The sequence below is a fragment of the mitochondrial genome of Phyllopteryx taeniolatus, assembly GCF_024500385.1.
Source record: "Phyllopteryx taeniolatus mitochondrion, complete genome".
Lineage (NCBI taxonomy): Eukaryota > Metazoa > Chordata > Actinopteri > Syngnathiformes > Syngnathidae > Phyllopteryx > Phyllopteryx taeniolatus.
In genome coordinates, this window is record NC_065496.1 from 1 (window position 1) to 16,505 (window position 16,505).

General features: G+C 44.9%; 13 protein-coding genes and 24 non-coding genes across 37 annotated transcripts, besides 1 other annotated feature; 28 read left to right on the plus strand and 9 right to left on the minus strand. All coding sequences in view use genetic code 2, as the record gives it.

Annotated features, from left to right (window-relative positions):
- On the plus strand, positions 1 to 70 carry trnF(GAA). The gene has a single exon. It is a non-coding gene; the product is annotated as a tRNA-Phe (tRNA).
- Positions 71 to 1,010, plus strand: rrn12. The gene has a single exon. It is a non-coding gene; the product is annotated as a 12S ribosomal RNA (ribosomal RNA).
- On the plus strand, positions 1,011 to 1,083 carry trnV(TAC). The gene has a single exon. It is a non-coding gene; the product is annotated as a tRNA-Val (tRNA).
- Positions 1,084 to 2,751, plus strand: rrn16. The gene has a single exon. It is a non-coding gene; the product is annotated as a 16S ribosomal RNA (ribosomal RNA).
- Positions 2,752 to 2,825, plus strand: trnL(TAA). The gene has a single exon. It is a non-coding gene; the product is annotated as a tRNA-Leu (tRNA).
- ND1 (NADH dehydrogenase subunit 1) lies at positions 2,826 to 3,800 on the plus strand. The gene has a single exon. The coding sequence runs from the start codon at positions 2,826 to 2,828 to the stop codon at positions 3,798 to 3,800; it is 975 nt and encodes a 324-aa protein (YP_010451267.1).
- Position 3,801: 1 nt separating this feature from the next.
- trnI(GAT) lies at positions 3,802 to 3,872 on the plus strand. Its single transcript has one exon. It is a non-coding gene; the product is annotated as a tRNA-Ile (tRNA).
- Positions 3,872 to 3,941, minus strand: trnQ(TTG). Its single transcript has one exon. It is a non-coding gene; the product is annotated as a tRNA-Gln (tRNA).
- A 1-nt stretch (position 3,942) lies between these two features.
- trnM(CAT) lies at positions 3,943 to 4,011 on the plus strand. Its single transcript has one exon. It is a non-coding gene; the product is annotated as a tRNA-Met (tRNA).
- Positions 4,012 to 5,055, plus strand: ND2 (NADH dehydrogenase subunit 2). Its single transcript has one exon. It carries the CDS (start codon positions 4,012 to 4,014, stop codon positions 5,053 to 5,055), a length of 1,044 nt encoding a protein of 347 aa, YP_010451268.1.
- Positions 5,056 to 5,057: 2 nt separating this feature from the next.
- On the plus strand, positions 5,058 to 5,130 carry trnW(TCA). Its single transcript has one exon. It is a non-coding gene; the product is annotated as a tRNA-Trp (tRNA).
- A 1-nt stretch (position 5,131) lies between these two features.
- Positions 5,132 to 5,200, minus strand: trnA(TGC). Its single transcript has one exon. It is a non-coding gene; the product is annotated as a tRNA-Ala (tRNA).
- A 2-nt stretch (positions 5,201 to 5,202) lies between these two features.
- trnN(GTT) lies at positions 5,203 to 5,275 on the minus strand. Its single transcript has one exon. It is a non-coding gene; the product is annotated as a tRNA-Asn (tRNA).
- Positions 5,276 to 5,314: 39 nt separating this feature from the next.
- On the minus strand, positions 5,315 to 5,380 carry trnC(GCA). Its single transcript has one exon. It is a non-coding gene; the product is annotated as a tRNA-Cys (tRNA).
- Positions 5,381 to 5,447, minus strand: trnY(GTA). The gene has a single exon. It is a non-coding gene; the product is annotated as a tRNA-Tyr (tRNA).
- A 1-nt stretch (position 5,448) lies between these two features.
- COX1 (cytochrome c oxidase subunit I) lies at positions 5,449 to 6,999 on the plus strand. Its single transcript has one exon. The coding sequence runs from the start codon at positions 5,449 to 5,451 to the stop codon at positions 6,997 to 6,999; it is 1,551 nt and encodes a 516-aa protein (YP_010451269.1).
- Positions 7,000 to 7,070, minus strand: trnS(TGA). Its single transcript has one exon. It is a non-coding gene; the product is annotated as a tRNA-Ser (tRNA).
- Positions 7,071 to 7,073: 3 nt separating this feature from the next.
- trnD(GTC) lies at positions 7,074 to 7,141 on the plus strand. The gene has a single exon. It is a non-coding gene; the product is annotated as a tRNA-Asp (tRNA).
- A 4-nt stretch (positions 7,142 to 7,145) lies between these two features.
- Positions 7,146 to 7,836, plus strand: COX2 (cytochrome c oxidase subunit II). The gene has a single exon. A coding segment is annotated over exon 1 (691 nt).
- On the plus strand, positions 7,837 to 7,910 carry trnK(TTT). The gene has a single exon. It is a non-coding gene; the product is annotated as a tRNA-Lys (tRNA).
- A 1-nt stretch (position 7,911) lies between these two features.
- ATP8 (ATP synthase F0 subunit 8) lies at positions 7,912 to 8,079 on the plus strand. The gene has a single exon. It carries the CDS (start codon positions 7,912 to 7,914, stop codon positions 8,077 to 8,079), a length of 168 nt encoding a protein of 55 aa, YP_010451271.1.
- On the plus strand, positions 8,070 to 8,752 carry ATP6 (ATP synthase F0 subunit 6). Its single transcript has one exon. A coding segment is annotated over exon 1 (683 nt).
- Positions 8,753 to 9,536, plus strand: COX3 (cytochrome c oxidase subunit III). Its single transcript has one exon. A coding segment is annotated over exon 1 (784 nt).
- Positions 9,537 to 9,605, plus strand: trnG(TCC). The gene has a single exon. It is a non-coding gene; the product is annotated as a tRNA-Gly (tRNA).
- ND3 (NADH dehydrogenase subunit 3) lies at positions 9,606 to 9,954 on the plus strand. The gene has a single exon. A coding segment is annotated over exon 1 (349 nt).
- trnR(TCG) lies at positions 9,955 to 10,023 on the plus strand. Its single transcript has one exon. It is a non-coding gene; the product is annotated as a tRNA-Arg (tRNA).
- Positions 10,024 to 10,320, plus strand: ND4L (NADH dehydrogenase subunit 4L). The gene has a single exon. It carries the CDS (start codon positions 10,024 to 10,026, stop codon positions 10,318 to 10,320), a length of 297 nt encoding a protein of 98 aa, YP_010451275.1.
- On the plus strand, positions 10,314 to 11,694 carry ND4 (NADH dehydrogenase subunit 4). Its single transcript has one exon. A coding segment is annotated over exon 1 (1,381 nt).
- On the plus strand, positions 11,695 to 11,763 carry trnH(GTG). The gene has a single exon. It is a non-coding gene; the product is annotated as a tRNA-His (tRNA).
- Positions 11,764 to 11,830, plus strand: trnS(GCT). The gene has a single exon. It is a non-coding gene; the product is annotated as a tRNA-Ser (tRNA).
- Positions 11,831 to 11,833: 3 nt separating this feature from the next.
- trnL(TAG) lies at positions 11,834 to 11,905 on the plus strand. The gene has a single exon. It is a non-coding gene; the product is annotated as a tRNA-Leu (tRNA).
- On the plus strand, positions 11,906 to 13,741 carry ND5 (NADH dehydrogenase subunit 5). Its single transcript has one exon. It carries the CDS (start codon positions 11,906 to 11,908, stop codon positions 13,739 to 13,741), a length of 1,836 nt encoding a protein of 611 aa, YP_010451277.1.
- ND6 (NADH dehydrogenase subunit 6) lies at positions 13,738 to 14,259 on the minus strand. Its single transcript has one exon. It carries the CDS (start codon positions 14,257 to 14,259, stop codon positions 13,738 to 13,740), a length of 522 nt encoding a protein of 173 aa, YP_010451278.1.
- trnE(TTC) lies at positions 14,260 to 14,328 on the minus strand. Its single transcript has one exon. It is a non-coding gene; the product is annotated as a tRNA-Glu (tRNA).
- Positions 14,329 to 14,334: 6 nt separating this feature from the next.
- CYTB (cytochrome b) lies at positions 14,335 to 15,475 on the plus strand. Its single transcript has one exon. A coding segment is annotated over exon 1 (1,141 nt).
- trnT(TGT) lies at positions 15,476 to 15,547 on the plus strand. Its single transcript has one exon. It is a non-coding gene; the product is annotated as a tRNA-Thr (tRNA).
- On the minus strand, positions 15,547 to 15,617 carry trnP(TGG). The gene has a single exon. It is a non-coding gene; the product is annotated as a tRNA-Pro (tRNA).
- Positions 15,618 to 16,505: a D loop (control region).

The window sequence follows — 16,505 nt, forward strand, 5'->3', positions numbered from 1 at the left end:
GCTGTCGTAGCTTAAAACTAAAGCATAACACTGAAGCTGTTAAGAAGAACCCTAGAAAGTTCCGAAAGCACAAAGGCTTGGTCCTAACTTTGCTGTCGCCTAAAGCTAAATTTACACATGCAAGTATCCGCAACCCCGTGAGGATGCCCTTAACCCTCTTATGAGATCAAGGAGCAGGTATCAGGCACACTACTGTAGCCCATTACACCTTGCTTAGCCACACCCCCAAGGGAATTCAGCAGTGATAAACATTAAGCCATAAGTGCAAACTTGACTTAGTTAAAGCTAAGAGGGCCGGTAAAACTCGTGCCAGCCACCGCGGTTATACGAGAGGCCCAAGATGACAGAAACCGGCGTAAAGAGTGGTTAAGACATAGAGTAATTAAAGCTAAACCTCTTCAAGGCTGTTATACGCATCCGAAGATATGAAGGCCCTCTACGAAAGTGGCTTTAATATTTCTGAGTCCACGAAAGCTACGGAACAAACTGGGATTAGATACCCCACTATGCATAGCTGTAAACATTGATAACAACTTACCTACATATCCGCCCGGGAACTACAAGTACCAACTTGAAACCCAAAGGACTTGGCGGTGCTTTAGACCCACCTAGAGGAGCCTGTTCTAGAACTGATAACCCCCGTTAAACCTCACCCTCCCTTGTTATTTCCGCCTATATACCGCCGTCGTCAGCTTACCCTGTGAAGGTCTTATAGTGAGCACAACTGGTACAACCTTAAACGTCAGGTCGAGGTGTAGTAGATGAGAGGGGAAGCAATGGGCTACATTCGTCTACTGACGAACAACGAATGGTTTATTGAAAGCATAAGCCTAAAGGAGGATTTAGCAGTAAAAAGGAAATAGAGTGTCCTTTTGAAACTGGCCCTGAAGCGCGCACACACCGCCCGTCACTCTCCCCTAGCTTAAATCTTATAATAACTAATACAACAACCTATTAAAGGGGAGGCAAGTCGTAACATGGTAAGTGTACCGGAAGGTGCACTTGGAATACAGGACATGGCTAAGGAAGTCAAAGCACCTCTCTTACACCGAGGAGTCGTCCATGCAATTTGGACTGTTCTGACACCTCAAAACTAGCCCCCTCACAAAAAGCAATATGTAGTTATAGATAACCCCTTATACACCACAAACAACAAAACAAACCATTTTTCCCCCTAAGTATGGGCGACAGAAAAGGAACCAAGAGCTATAGAACAAGTACCGCAAGGGAAAAATGAAAGAGAAATGAAATAACTCATTCAAGTGAATAAAAGCAGAGATAGAACCTCGTACCTTTTGCATCATGACTTAGCAAGTAAACATCAAGCAAAGAGCACTTAAGTTTGAACACCCGAAATCAAGTGAGCTACTCCGAGACAGCCTATTAGGGCCAACCCGTGTCTGTGGCAAAAGACTGGGAAGAGCTCCGAGTAGAGGTGATAAACCTACCGAACTGGATTATAGCTGGTTGCCTGAGAAATGGATAGAAGTTCAGCCTACTTGCTTCCCCTTTCACCCAGTGTAACTTTGATGATTAAGAGAAGTAAGTAGAGTTAGTCAAAAGGGGTACAGCCCTTTTGACACAAGATACAACTTTTTCAGGAGGGTGAGGATCATATCAACACAAGGCCTAATGCCTTAGTGGGCCTAAAAGCAGCCACCTTGTAAGAAAGCGTTAAAGCTCAAGCATTCAGTCGACCTTAGATTCAGACAACCACTCTCAACCCCCTAAAGATATCAGGCCATCCCCCAACCATTGAGGGAGGGATTATGCTAACATGAGTAATAAGAAGGCTAAGACCTTCTCCTTCCCACAAGTGTAACTCGGAACGAACTCACACCGAAAAATAACGGCCCCAAGCCCAGAGGGTATTGAAAGCAGATAAACAAGAAAACCCATCATCCCCGTACCGTTAACCTTACACCAGGGTGCTAACAAGGAAAGACTAAATGGAAAAGAAGGAACTCGGCAAACATACTATAGCCTCGCCTGTTTACCAAAAACATCGCCTCTTGTAACACCAAAATAAGAGGTCCCGCCTGCCCTGTGACTATATGTTTAACGGCCGCGGTATTTTGACCGTGCGAAGGTAGCGCAATCACTTGTCTTTTAAATAGAGACCTGTATGAATGGCACGACGAGGGCTTAACTGTCTCCTTATCCAAGTCAATGAAATTGATCTTCCCGTGCAGAAGCGGGAATGACAACATAAGACGAGAAGACCCTATGGAGCTTTAGATGAATGGTAAATTACGTAAGAAACCTTGATTAAAAGAATAAACTAAGTAAACATTACCCAAATATCTTTGGTTGGGGCGACCGCGGGGTATAACATAACCCCCGTGAGGAACGAGGTATAAACCTTAAAACTACGAGCACCAGCTCTAAGTATCAAAACATTTGACCTTTAGATCCGGCATAGCCGATCAACGAACCGAGTTACCCTAGGGATAACAGCGCAATCCTCTTTCAGAGTCCCTATCGACAAGAGGGTTTACGACCTCGATGTTGGATCAGGACATCCCAATGGTGCAGCCGCTATTAAAGGTTCGTTTGTTCAACGATTAAAGTCCTACGTGATCTGAGTTCAGACCGGAGTAATCCAGGTCAGTTTCTATCTATGGTATGACCTTCTCCAGTACGAAAGGACCGAGAAGAAGGGGCCAATGCTTAAAGTAAGCCCCACCCCAACCTAGAGAAAACATCTAAAATAGGTAGCGGGGCATAATCCCTGCTCGTAAATAACGACATGTTAAGGTGGCAGAGCCCGGACAATGCAAAAGACCTAAGCCCTTTAAACAGAGGTTCAAATCCTCTCCCTGACTATGATTACTGCCCTCTTGACACACATTCTTAGCCCTTTGGCCTACATTGTACCAGTACTCCTTGCAGTAGCATTCCTAACCCTTGTTGAACGAAAGGTGTTAGGATATATACAACTCCGCAAAGGCCCTAATATTGTAGGGCCTTATGGTCTCCTTCAACCAATTGCTGATGGGTTAAAACTGTTCATTAAAGAACCAGTACGCCCTTCCACAGCATCACCCATCCTTTTCCTTTTAGCCCCCATGCTTGCACTCACCCTCGCACTCACACTATGAGCCCCCCTTCCTATGCCCTACCCTGTAATCAACATCAACCTAAGCATCCTATTTATCCTCGCATTATCAAGTCTTGCAGTCTACTCCATCCTTGGCTCAGGTTGAGCATCTAACTCAAAATATGCTTTAATTGGGGCCCTTCGGGCCGTAGCCCAAACTATCTCATATGAAGTAAGCCTGGGGCTAATTCTGCTTGCATCCATCCTTTTCACCGGGGATTTTACCCTTCAAGCATTTGGAGTCACACAAGAAGCTATATGGCTGGTCTTCCCTGCATGACCTTTAGCAGTAATGTGGTACACCTCTACCCTCGCAGAAACCAACCGTGCACCCTTTGATCTCACAGAGGGGGAGTCCGAGTTAGTATCCGGCTTCAATGTAGAATATGCAGGAGGGCCTTTCGCCCTGTTTTTCCTTGCAGAATACGCTAATATTTTATTAATGAATACACTCTCAGCCACCCTTTTCCTAGGTGCATCCCACATCCCTACCCTTCCAGAACTAACCACTACCAACCTAATAATCAAAGCAACACTCCTATCTGTTCTCTTCCTGTGAGTTCGGGCCTCCTACCCGCGATTCCGTTACGACCAGCTAATACATCTTATTTGAAAAAATTTCCTCCCTCTTACACTAGCCCTAGTAATCTGACATTTATCTCTACCAATTGCACTTGTAGGACTCCCACCCCAAATTTAAAGGACCTGTGCCTGAAAATTAAGGACCACTTTGATAGAGTGTACCATGGAGGTTAAAGTCCTCCCAGATCCTTAGAAAGAAGGGATTCGAACCCCACTAAAGAGATCAAAACTCTTGGTGCCTCCACTACACCACTTCCTAAAGTAAAGTAAGCTAAATAAGCTTTTGGGCCCATACCCCAAAAATGCAGGTTAAACCCCTCCCTTTACTAATGAACCCCTACATCCTCTCAATCCTAATCTCCAGCCTAGGCTTAGGTACCATAATCACATTTATAAGCTCACATTGACTGCTAGCATGGATAGGGTTAGAAATCAACACGCTAGCTATTATCCCATTAATAGCACAGCATCATCACCCCCGATCAGTAGAAGCATCTACCAAGTATTTTCTCACCCAAGCCACCGCAGCAGCCATGATCCTTTTTGCTAGCTCAATAAATGCCTGGCTGACAGGCCAATGAGCCCTCACCCAGCTCTCCCACCCCCTTCCCATTGCATTAATTACAATAGCACTTGCTTTAAAAATAGGCCTTGCCCCCCTACACACATGACTTCCTGAAGTACTCCAAGGCCTAGATCTCAGCACAGGTCTAATTTTATCCACCTGACAAAAACTAGCCCCTTTCGCCCTACTAGTGCAAATACCATGTCAAAACTCAACCCTTGTCTCCACCCTAGCAATCTCCTCAGCCCTTGTAGGAGGCTGAGGTGGCCTTAATCAAACTCAATTGCGAAAAATTTTGGCCTACTCCTCAATTGCACACCTAGGCTGAATACTTATTATCCTTCAATACGCCCCCTCCTTGGCCTTGATCGCCCTACTTACTTATATAGTAATAACATTCTCTGCCTTTAACCTATTTAAAATTAATAACTCAACATCAATTAACATGTTAGCAATCTCATGACCCAAATCCCCTGCACTGACCGCTCTCGCCCCCCTTGTGATGCTATCCCTCGGAGGTTTGCCACCTTTATCCGGATTCGGTCCAAAATGAATAATCCTTCAAGAACTAACAAAACAAGACCTAGCCCCACTGGCAACTGTTATAGCCCTGTCAGCTCTACTTAGCCTGTACTTCTACCTGCGTTTATCTTACGCCATAACACTTACCATCTCCCCTAACAACATCGCAGGGGTAACCCCCTGACGATTTCAAACACCCCAACCCACACTTCCCTTAAGCATTTTTTCTACCTGCTCTTTAATACTGCTCCCTGCTCTCCCTGCTATTTTAGCCCTTGTCAACTAAACAGAAATTTAGGTTAATGACTTAGACCGAGGGCCTTCAAAGCCCTAAGTAGAGGTGAAAGTCCTCTAAATTCTGATAAGGCTTGCAAGACACTAACTCACATCTCCTGTATGCAAAACAGACACTTTAATTAAGCTAAAGCCTTGTCTAGATGGGAAGGCCTCGATCCTACAATTTCCTAGTTAACAGCTAGGCGCCCAAACCAGCGAGCATCCATCTACTTTCCCCCGCCTCCCTTTGGGAGGAAAGAGGCGGGGGAAAGCCCCGGCAAACGTTAATATGCTATTTAAGATTTGCAATCTTACGTGTCAAACACCTCGGAGCTTGGTAGGAAGGGGGCTTAAACCCCTGTATGTGGGGCTACAATCCACCGCTTACTCAGCCATCATACCTGTGGCAATCACTCGCTGATTTTTCTCAACAAACCATAAAGATATTGGCACCCTATATTTAGTATTTGGTGCATGAGCCGGAATGGTGGGTACCGCACTAAGCCTACTCATCCGGGCGGAACTAAGCCAACCCGGAGCGCTACTAGGGGATGACCAGATCTATAATGTAATCGTTACAGCCCATGCTTTCGTTATAATCTTCTTCATGGTAATACCCGTCATGATTGGAGGCTTCGGTAATTGATTAGTGCCCCTAATAATTGGCGCCCCCGACATGGCCTTTCCTCGAATAAACAACATAAGCTTCTGACTTCTGCCCCCTTCCTTCCTACTACTTCTTGCCTCATCTGGGGTTGAAGCAGGTGCTGGAACTGGATGAACCGTTTATCCCCCTTTGGCAGGGAACCTGGCCCATGCGGGGGCCTCCGTGGACCTTACAATCTTCTCCCTCCATTTAGCCGGTGTCTCCTCAATTCTAGGGGCTATCAATTTTATTACCACTATTATCAACATAAAACCCCCCGCTATCTCGCAGTACCAAACACCCTTGTTTGTATGAGCTGTTTTAATCACTGCTGTACTACTTCTTTTATCCCTTCCCGTACTAGCAGCTGGTATTACCATGTTATTGACAGACCGCAACCTTAACACAACCTTTTTCGACCCCGCAGGAGGAGGTGATCCCATCCTCTACCAACACCTATTCTGATTTTTTGGACACCCAGAAGTATATATTCTCATTCTGCCAGGCTTTGGGATGATTTCCCATATTGTAGCCTATTATGCAGGGAAAAAAGAACCCTTTGGTTACATAGGAATGGTCTGGGCTATAATAGCAATTGGCCTTCTCGGGTTTATCGTATGGGCCCATCACATGTTTACCGTAGGGATAGATGTAGACACGCGGGCCTATTTCACTTCGGCCACCATAATTATTGCCATCCCAACAGGGGTTAAAGTGTTTAGCTGGCTAGCCACTCTCCACGGAGGAAGCATCAAATGAGAGACACCCTTACTTTGAGCTCTTGGTTTCATTTTCCTTTTTACAGTAGGGGGCCTAACCGGCATTGTCTTAGCAAACTCCTCCCTCGACATCGTCCTGCACGACACATACTACGTAGTAGCGCACTTCCACTATGTTCTATCCATGGGTGCCGTTTTTGCCATTATAGCAGGCTTTGTGCACTGATTCCCTTTGTTTACAGGATACACCTTACACAACACCTGAACAAAAATCCACTTCGGCGTAATATTTGCAGGCGTAAACCTCACATTCTTCCCCCAGCACTTCCTAGGCTTGGCTGGTATGCCTCGTCGATACTCAGACTACCCAGATGCCTACACACTATGAAATTCCGTCTCTTCAATCGGGTCCCTAATCTCTCTTGTCGCCGTCATCATGTTCCTCTTCATCCTATGAGAAGCATTCGCTGCTAAACGAGAGATCGCATCCGTTGAAATAACTGCAATAAATGTCGAATGACTACACGGCTGCCCTCCCCCCTACCACACCTTTGAAGAGCCTGCATTTGTTCAAGTGCAGTCAAACTAACGAGAAAGGAGGGAATTGAACCCCCGTAAGATGGTTTCAAGCCAACCACATAACCGCTCTGCCACTTTCTTTATAAGATGTTAGTAAAACATTACACTGCCTTGTCAAGACAGAATTGTGAGTTAAACCCTTGCACATCTTAAACAATGGCTCACCCCTCCCAGCTAGGCTTCCAAGATGCAGCATCACCCGTAATAGAAGAACTACTACACTTTCATGACCACGCCTTAATGATTGTATTCCTTATTAGTACTTTAGTACTTTACATTATTGTTGCCATAGTCACCACAAAACTAACAAATAAATTCCTTCTTGACTCCCAAGAAATTGAAATCATCTGAACAGTGCTCCCCGCAATTATTCTAACCCTTATTGCCCTGCCTTCCCTTCGCATCCTTTACCTGATGGACGAGATCAATGACCCCCACTTGACAATTAAAGCAGTAGGGCACCAATGATACTGAAGCTATGAGTACACCGACTACGAAGACCTGGCTTTTGACTCCTACATAATCCCAACACAAGACCTTACCCCAGGTCAATTCCGACTGCTTGAAGCTGACCATCGAATGGTTGTCCCAGTGGAATCTCCCATCCGAGTGCTTGTCTCCGCAGAAGATGTACTACACTCATGAGCTGTTCCTTCACTAGGGGTTAAAATAGACGCCGTCCCAGGCCGACTTAACCAAACAGCTTTCATCACATCACGGCCAGGTGTGTTCTATGGGCAATGCTCAGAGATTTGCGGCGCTAATCACAGTTTTATGCCTATTGTAGTAGAAGCAGTACCCCTCGAACACTTTGAGAACTGATCATCCCTTTTACTTGAAGATGCCTCGTTAGGAAGCTAAACAGGGCCTAGCATTAGCCTTTTAAGCTAAAGATTGGTGACTCCCAACCACCCCTAGCGATATGCCACAATTAAACCCCTACCCTTGATTCGCTATTCTTGCTTTCACATGATTAGTTCTTACAACGATCCTTCCCCCTAAAGTCTTAGCTCACAAGTTCACTAATGAACCTAACGCACAAGCCACTAAAACCCCTAAAACACTTCCTTGAAACTGACAATGGCACTAAACTTTTTTGATCAATTTATAAGTCCCGTATTCCTAGGGCTTCCCCTGATAGCCTTGGCCCTTACACTTCCTTGAATTTTACTCCCAACCCCTTCATCACGCTGAGTTAACAACCGCCTACTAACCCTTCAAGGCTGATTTATCAACCGGTTTACTCAACAACTGTTACTTCCTATCAACACCCAAGGCCACAAGTGAGCCCTTATATTCTCATCACTAATAATCTTCCTTTTATCACTTAACATGTTGGGGCTGCTTCCCTATACCTTTACACCTACTACCCAACTCTCTTTAAATATGGGCTTAGCAGTACCTCTTTGATTAGCAACCGTGATCGTAGGCATACGAAATCAACCCACGCACTCGCTCGGCCACCTGCTCCCTGAAGGAACCCCCACCCTCCTCATCCCTGTGCTTATTGTCATTGAAACCATCAGCCTTTTCATTCGCCCCTTAGCTTTAGGTGTTCGTCTTACTGCTAATCTGACTGCCGGACATTTGCTTATTCAGCTTATTGCCACAGCAGCCTTTGTCCTTCTCCCCCTAATACCAGCAGTAGCCTTAATAACAACAATACTACTTTTACTCTTAACACTATTAGAAGTCGCAGTGGCTATAATCCAAGCATATGTGTTCGTACTACTCCTAAGTCTCTACCTACAAGAAAACGTCTAATGGCACATCAAGCACACGCATATCACATAGTTGACCCAAGCCCATGACCCCTAACGGGCGCAATCGCTGCCCTACTAATAACCTCCGGCCTAGCCATTTGGTTCCATTTCAACTCCACCATTTTGATATCTCTGGGCCTCGTCCTTCTACTCCTTACCATGCTCCAATGATGGCGAGACATTATTCGAGAAGGTACATTTCAAGGTCACCATACACCCCCTGTTCAAAAAGGCTTACGTTATGGTATAATCCTTTTTATTACCTCAGAAGTTTTCTTTTTCCTAGGGTTTTTCTGAGCCTTCTATCACTCTAGCCTCGCCCCCACCCCTGAGCTGGGAGGCTGCTGACCCCCTACTGGGGTTCTTACCCTTGACCCATTTGAAGTCCCCCTTCTTAACACAGCTGTCTTACTAGCTTCGGGTGTTACAGTTACCTGAGCTCACCATAGTATTATAGAGGGGGCACGTAAACAAGCCATTCAATCACTTACCCTAACCATTCTATTAGGCTTTTACTTCACACTTCTTCAAGCCATGGAATACTATGAAGCCCCCTTCACAATTGCTGATGGTGTTTATGGCTCCACCTTCTTCGTGGCAACCGGGTTCCATGGCCTCCATGTAATTATCGGCTCCACATTTCTCGCAGTTTGTTTAATCCGACAAACCCAGTACCACTTCACATCAGAGCACCACTTTGGCTTTGAAGCAGCCGCCTGATATTGACACTTTGTTGATGTAGTCTGATTATTCTTATATGTCTCAATCTACTGATGAGGATCTTGTCTTTTTAGTATAGCTAGTATAAGTGATTTCCAATCACCCGGCCTTGGTTAAACCCCAAGAAAAGATAATGAACCTACTCACCTCTGTACTCCTAATTACCGCCACCCTTTCTGCCATCTTGGCCATTATCTCATTCTGAGTACCCCAGATAAAGCCAGACTCAGAAAAACTCTCACCCTACGAATGCGGGTTCGACCCCCTTGGCTCCGCCCGGCTGCCTTTCTCCTTACGATTTTTTTTAATTGCCATCTTGTTCCTACTCTTCGACCTCGAAATTGCTCTTCTCCTCCCCCTCCCTTGAGCAATTCAACTGGAGCACCCCCTAATCACTTTCGCCTGAGCCTCTTCCGTACTAGCCCTCCTTACCTTAGGCTTAATTTATGAATGACTTCAAGGGGGCCTAGAATGAGCAGAATAGGTGGTTAGTCTAATTAAAACACTTGATTTCGGCTCAAAAACATGTGGTTAGATTCCACACCCGCCTAATGACACCTGCACACTTCACCTTTTCATCCACATTTATTCTCGGCCTGATAGGCTTAGCATTACATCGTACCCACTTACTATCAGCCCTATTATGTTTAGAAGGGATAATACTATCCCTTTACATAGCCCTATCACTTTGAACCTTCGAACTAAGCTCCATTAGTTTCACCCCCTCTCCGTTAATACTCCTGGCTTTTTCAGCATGTGAAGCAAGCGCCGGCCTAGCCTTATTAGTAGCCACCTCACGCACCCACGGCACCGATCAACTAAAAGCCTTAAACATCCTGCAATGTTAAAAATTCTAATCCCCACCCTAATATTAATCCCCACAACCTGGTTAACACCCTCTAAATGGCTATGGCCCACAGCACTACTACACAGCCTTATAATTGCTTTATTTAGTCTTCAATGAATAAAGTGACCTTCCGAAACAGGCTGAGCCGCTCTAAACACTACCATAGGTACAGACCCGCTATCCACCCCCTTGTTAATCCTCTCATGCTGACTCCTCCCCCTAATGATCCTGGCAAGCCAAAACCACACAACCAAGGACCCTGTTAACCGACAACGGACATATGTCATACTACTTACTTTACTTCAAGTTTTCCTAATCTTAGCATTTAGTGCAACAGAACTTATCCTATTTTATGTGATATTTGAAGCCACCCTTATCCCCACACTCCTAATCATCACTCGATGGGGCAACCAGGCGGAGCGATTAAATGCAGGCACTTATTTCCTGTTCTATACACTTGCAGGCTCACTCCCTTTGTTAGTGGCCTTGCTGTTACTCCAAAACAGCACCGGAACCCTTTCACTCCTAACTATCCAATACTCAAACCCCCTTAGCCTGTTGTTATATGCTGACAAGTTGTGGTGAGCAGGATGTCTATTAGCCTTTCTTGTCAAGATGCCTCTCTATGGGGTACATCTTTGACTCCCAAAAGCCCACGTAGAAGCACCAATTGCCGGCTCTATGGTTCTAGCTGCAGTCTTACTCAAACTAGGCGGCTACGGAATAATGCGATTGATAGCCACCCTTGAACCCCTTACCAAAGAATTAAGCTATCCTTTCTTGATTCTTGCCTTATGAGGCATCATCATAACAGGCTCAATCTGTTTACGACAAACAGACCTAAAGTCCTTAATCGCCTACTCTTCAGTAAGCCACATGGGCTTAGTCGCTGCCGGCATTCTTATTCAAACCCCCTGAGGCTTTACAGGTGCACTAATCTTAATAATTGCCCACGGGCTCACGTCCTCAGCATTATTCTGCCTAGCTAACACAAGCTACGAACGAACCCATAGCCGTACAATAATTCTTGCTCGAGGAATACAAATACTCCTACCCCTTATAGCAGCCTGGTGGTTCATTGCCAGCCTAGCAAATCTTGCTCTTCCACCCCTGCCTAACCTTATAGGAGAATTGTTCATTATCACCTCAACATTCAACTGGTCCCCTTGAACCCTTTTATTAACAGGACTAGGTACCCTTATCACAGCCGGGTACTCTCTGTACTTGTTCCTAATAACCCAACGAGGCCCACTAACAAACCACCTAGTCTCACTAGAGCCCTCCCATTCACGAGAACATCTTCTTATGGCCCTTCACCTCTTACCACTGCTTCTCCTCGTCCTTAAGCCTGAACTAATCTGAGGTTGAACCTTCTGTAGATATAGTTTAAACAAAACATTAGATTGTGATTCTAAAGATAGGAGTTAAAGCCCCCTTATCCACCGAGAGAGGCTTAGAGCAATAAAAACTGCTAATTTTTACCCCCTTGGTTAGACCCCAAGGCTCACTCGACCGCTCTTGAAGGATAAAAGTCATCCATTGGTCTTAGGAACCAAAAACTCTTGGTGCAAATCCAAGCAACAGCTATGCATCCCACCTTACTTATAATAACCACAACCCTTTTAATCATCTTCACACTGCTTGCAATCCCAATCATTTCAACCCTTTCCCCTCAACCCTTGTCAACCAGCTGACCTCTTACATCTGTTAAAACCGCTGTCAAAATATCCTTCCTCACTAGTCTCCTACCTCTTTTCTTATTTCTGAACGAAGGAACAGAAGCCATTATTACCACTTGATCCTGGATAAACTCATACACCTTTGATATCAGTATTAGCCTAAAATTTGACCTCTACTCGATCCTCTTCACCCCTATTGCTCTTTACGTTACATGGTCCATTCTAGAATTTGCCTCATGGTATATGCACTCAGACCCGTACATCAGCCGATTCTTCAAATACCTTTTATTATTTCTTATTGCTATAATCGTTTTAGTTACCGCTAACAATATATTTCAGCTATTTATTGGCTGAGAAGGAGTTGGTATCATATCTTTCCTTTTAATTGGGTGATGATACGGACGAGCAGACGCAAATGCAGCAGCACTTCAAGCTGTGCTTTACAACCGCGTAGGGGACATTGGTCTCGTATTAGCAATAGCCTGAATGGCTATAAACCTCAACTCCTGAGAAATAACCCAAATCTTTACTATCGCCGAGAGTAAAGACCTCACCCTTCCGCTCATAGGACTTGTCCTGGCTGCGACAGGAAAATCAGCCCAATTTGGTTTACACCCTTGGCTGCCTTCCGCTATGGAAGGCCCTACTCCGGTATCTGCCCTACTACACTCAAGCACAATAGTCGTAGCAGGTGTTTTCCTACTAATTCGCCTGAGCCCTCTTATAGAAGGTAATAACACCGTGTTAACTACATGCCTATGCCTGGGCGCACTAACTACGCTCTTTACAGCCTTATGTGCTCTTACACAAAATGATATCAAAAAAATCGTAGCATTCTCCACATCAAGTCAACTAGGCCTGATAATAGTAACCATTGGGCTTAATCAACCACAATTAGCATTTCTACATATCTGTACACATGCTTTCTTCAAAGCCATACTCTTCCTTTGTTCTGGCTCCATTATTCACAGCCTTAATGACGAACAAGACATTCGCAAAATAGGAGGATTACACCAACTCACCCCCTTCACTTCTTCCTCCTTAACCTTGGGGAGTCTTGCCCTAACTGGAACTCCTTTCCTAGCAGGATTTTTCTCGAAAGATGCAATCATTGAAGCACTTAACACCTCATACCTAAACGCCTGAGCCCTTGTCCTAACACTTCTAGCCACCTCTTTTACCGCCGTCTACAGCCTCCGAGTAGTCTACTTTGTGACTATAGGTCTCCCCCGCTTTACCCCCTTACCCCCTATTAATGAAAATAACCCTTCAGTTATTAACCCTATTAAACGCCTAGCATGAGGAAGCATTATTGCAGGACTACTTATCACCTCGAATATAGCCCCCATTAAAACACCCGTCATAACCATGCCCCCTTTATTCAAACTAGCCGCACTCATCGTCACTGTTATTGGACTTCTCCTGGCCTTAGAACTAGCCCTTCTTGCCTCCAAACAACTCTTTATAAGCCCCAAACGGTCCCCCCACCTGTTCTCCAACATGCTAGGCTTCTTCCCCACACTTATTCACCGCCTTCCTCCTAATCTTTCTTTAGTCTTAGGACAAAACATCGCCTCACAGACTATTGACCTCACATGGCTAGAGAAGGTCGGACCTAAAGCATCCTCTACCCTAAATCTTCCCCTTATTACTTCAACAAGCAATGCTCAAAAAGGTGCCATTAAAACCTTTCTCATACTCTTCACCCTTACCTTAACCTTAGTCCTACTAACCCTTCTCTAGGCCACACGAAGCGCACCCCGGCTAAGGCCCCGTGTCAGCTCTAGCACGACAAATAGTGTCAACAAAAGCACTCAAGCACTAATTATTAACATTCAACCCCCTGAAGAATATATAATGGCCACCCCCGACGTATCCCCTCGAGTCACCGACAGTTCTACCAACTCATCCACAGGCACCCAAGAATACTCCGACCACCCGTTGTAAAAAAGTAAAGATACCAGAACTACAGCCCCAACGTAAGATAGCCCATAAACTGCCACCGATCAATTACCTCAACTCTCTGGGTAAGGTTCAGCGGCTAAAGCCGCTGAATATGCAAATACAACTAGTATCCCTCCTAAATAGATTAAAAATAAAACTAAAGACAAAAAAGGCCCCCCATAACTAACCATTACGCCACAACCCATCCCAGCCACAACCACCAAACCCAGTGCAGCAAAATAAGGAGAAGGGTTTGAAGCCACCGCAACAAGACCAAGTAACAAACCAAGTAATAACATAGACATCAAGTAAGTCATAATTTTCACCAGGGCTTTAACCAGGACTAATGATTTGAAAAACCACCGTTGTAATTCAACTATGAAAACCCTTAAATGGCCAACCTGCGCAAAACACACCCCCTACTTAAAATTGCTAACGACGCCCTCGTCGACCTCCCAGCCCCCTCTAACATCTCAGTCTGATGAAACTTTGGCTCCCTACTCGGATTATGCTTAATAGCCCAGATTCTTACAGGCCTCTTCCTGGCTATACACTACACCTCAGACATCGCTACCGCTTTCTCCTCAGTCACCCACATCTGCCGCGACGTGAATTACGGCTGATTTATTCGGAACATGCATGCCAACGGCGCATCATTTTTCTTTATCTGCCTTTACCTCCACATCGCACGAGGCCTTTACTATGGCTCCTACCTTTATAAGGAAACCTGAAACATTGGCGTAGTACTTCTACTCCTTGTTATAGCAACCGCCTTCGTCGGGTACGTCTTACCCTGAGGACAAATATCATTCTGAGGCGCTACAGTCATTACAAACCTGATATCAGCAGTACCTTACGTAGGCAATGATCTAGTACAATGAATTTGAGGTGGCTTCTCAGTAGACAATGCCACCCTTACCCGGTTCTTTGCCTTCCACTTCCTACTACCTTTCATTGTAGCAGCAGCCACCCTTGTCCACCTCCTATTCCTTCACGAGACGGGCTCAAACAACCCTGCCGGACTAAACTCAGACGCCGACAAAATCTCCTTCCACCCATACTTCTCCTACAAAGACTTACTAGGATTCGCAGCCCTTATTATTGCTCTGACCTCATTAGCCCTTTTCTCCCCAAACTTGCTAGGAGACCCAGACAACTTCACCCCTGCAAACCCCTTAGTTACACCCCCACACATTAAACCCGAATGATACTTCTTATTTGCCTATGCCATCCTTCGATCCATCCCCAACAAACTAGGGGGGGTATTAGCTCTCTTATTCTCAATCCTTGTTCTGATACTTGTACCCCTACTACACACCTCAAAGCAACGAGGACTTACCTTTCGACCTCTCAGCCAACTACTTTTTTGAGCCTTAGTGGCAGACATGCTAATTCTGACATGAATTGGAGGCATGCCTGTAGAAACCCCCTACATTATTATTGGCCAAATTGCCTCCATTATTTATTTCCTTATTTTCCTAGTATTAGCCCCTGTAGCAGGCTGAACAGAAAATAAAATACTCAAATGAGCCTGCACTAGTAGCTCAGCGTAAGAGCGCCGGTTTTGTAAACCGGCGGCCGGAGGTTAAACCCCTCCCTTCTGCTCAGAAAAAGGAGACTCAAACTCCCACCGTCGGCTCCCAAAGCCAACATCCTTTCATTAAACTATTTTCTGAAAGTACATATATGTAATATCCACATATATATGCATTTAATACATATTAAGTAGGTTATTAGGACATAGTATGTATTATCACCATTCCCATCTCTTAAACACAGTACCGCAACATTATACGAAGATAGGTTAAAACCACTTATACTTACCAGAACATCAAAAGAATTTATGTTAGCGAAATTTAAGACCGAACTCAAAACCCATAGGTTAAGATATACCAGGACTCAATTAACAAACAAATTAACCATTTTAATGTAGTAAGAGCCTACCTACAAGTCCATTTCTTAAGGCCAACGGTTCTTGATGGTCAGGAACACTAATTGTGAGGGTAGCTACCTGTAAGGTGAATTATTCCTGGCATTTGGCTCCTACTTCAGGTCCATACATTTATTAACCCTCGCACTTTCATTGACGCTTACATAGGTTAATGGTGGGACACATACGACTCGTTACCCACCAAGCCGGGCGTTCACTCCACAGGGGCAGCTGGTTCCTTTTTTTTTTTTCCTTTCATTTAGCATTTCAGAGTGCGCACGGTATTAGTTGACAAGGGTGAACATTTCCTTGGTATAAAGACATATAGTGAATGTTGGAAAGACATTACTTAAGAATTGCATATCTCTCCTTCTAGAGCATATACTACCTACCTCTAGATGACCCCCTGCCCCAAAATCCTTCTCCGTCAAACCCCCCACCCCCTTTAAAGACTCGAAATGCTTTTACTCCTGCAAACCCCCGGAAACAGGAAAACATCAAGTTGGGGTATATCACCTATTCGTATTTGGTGATCTATTTCAATATTACTCGCGTGATCAATTCATCCAATTACAGTATTACCAGAATTTACTTTTATTTTGCCTCTATAAAGTCACTGCAATATTATAACGT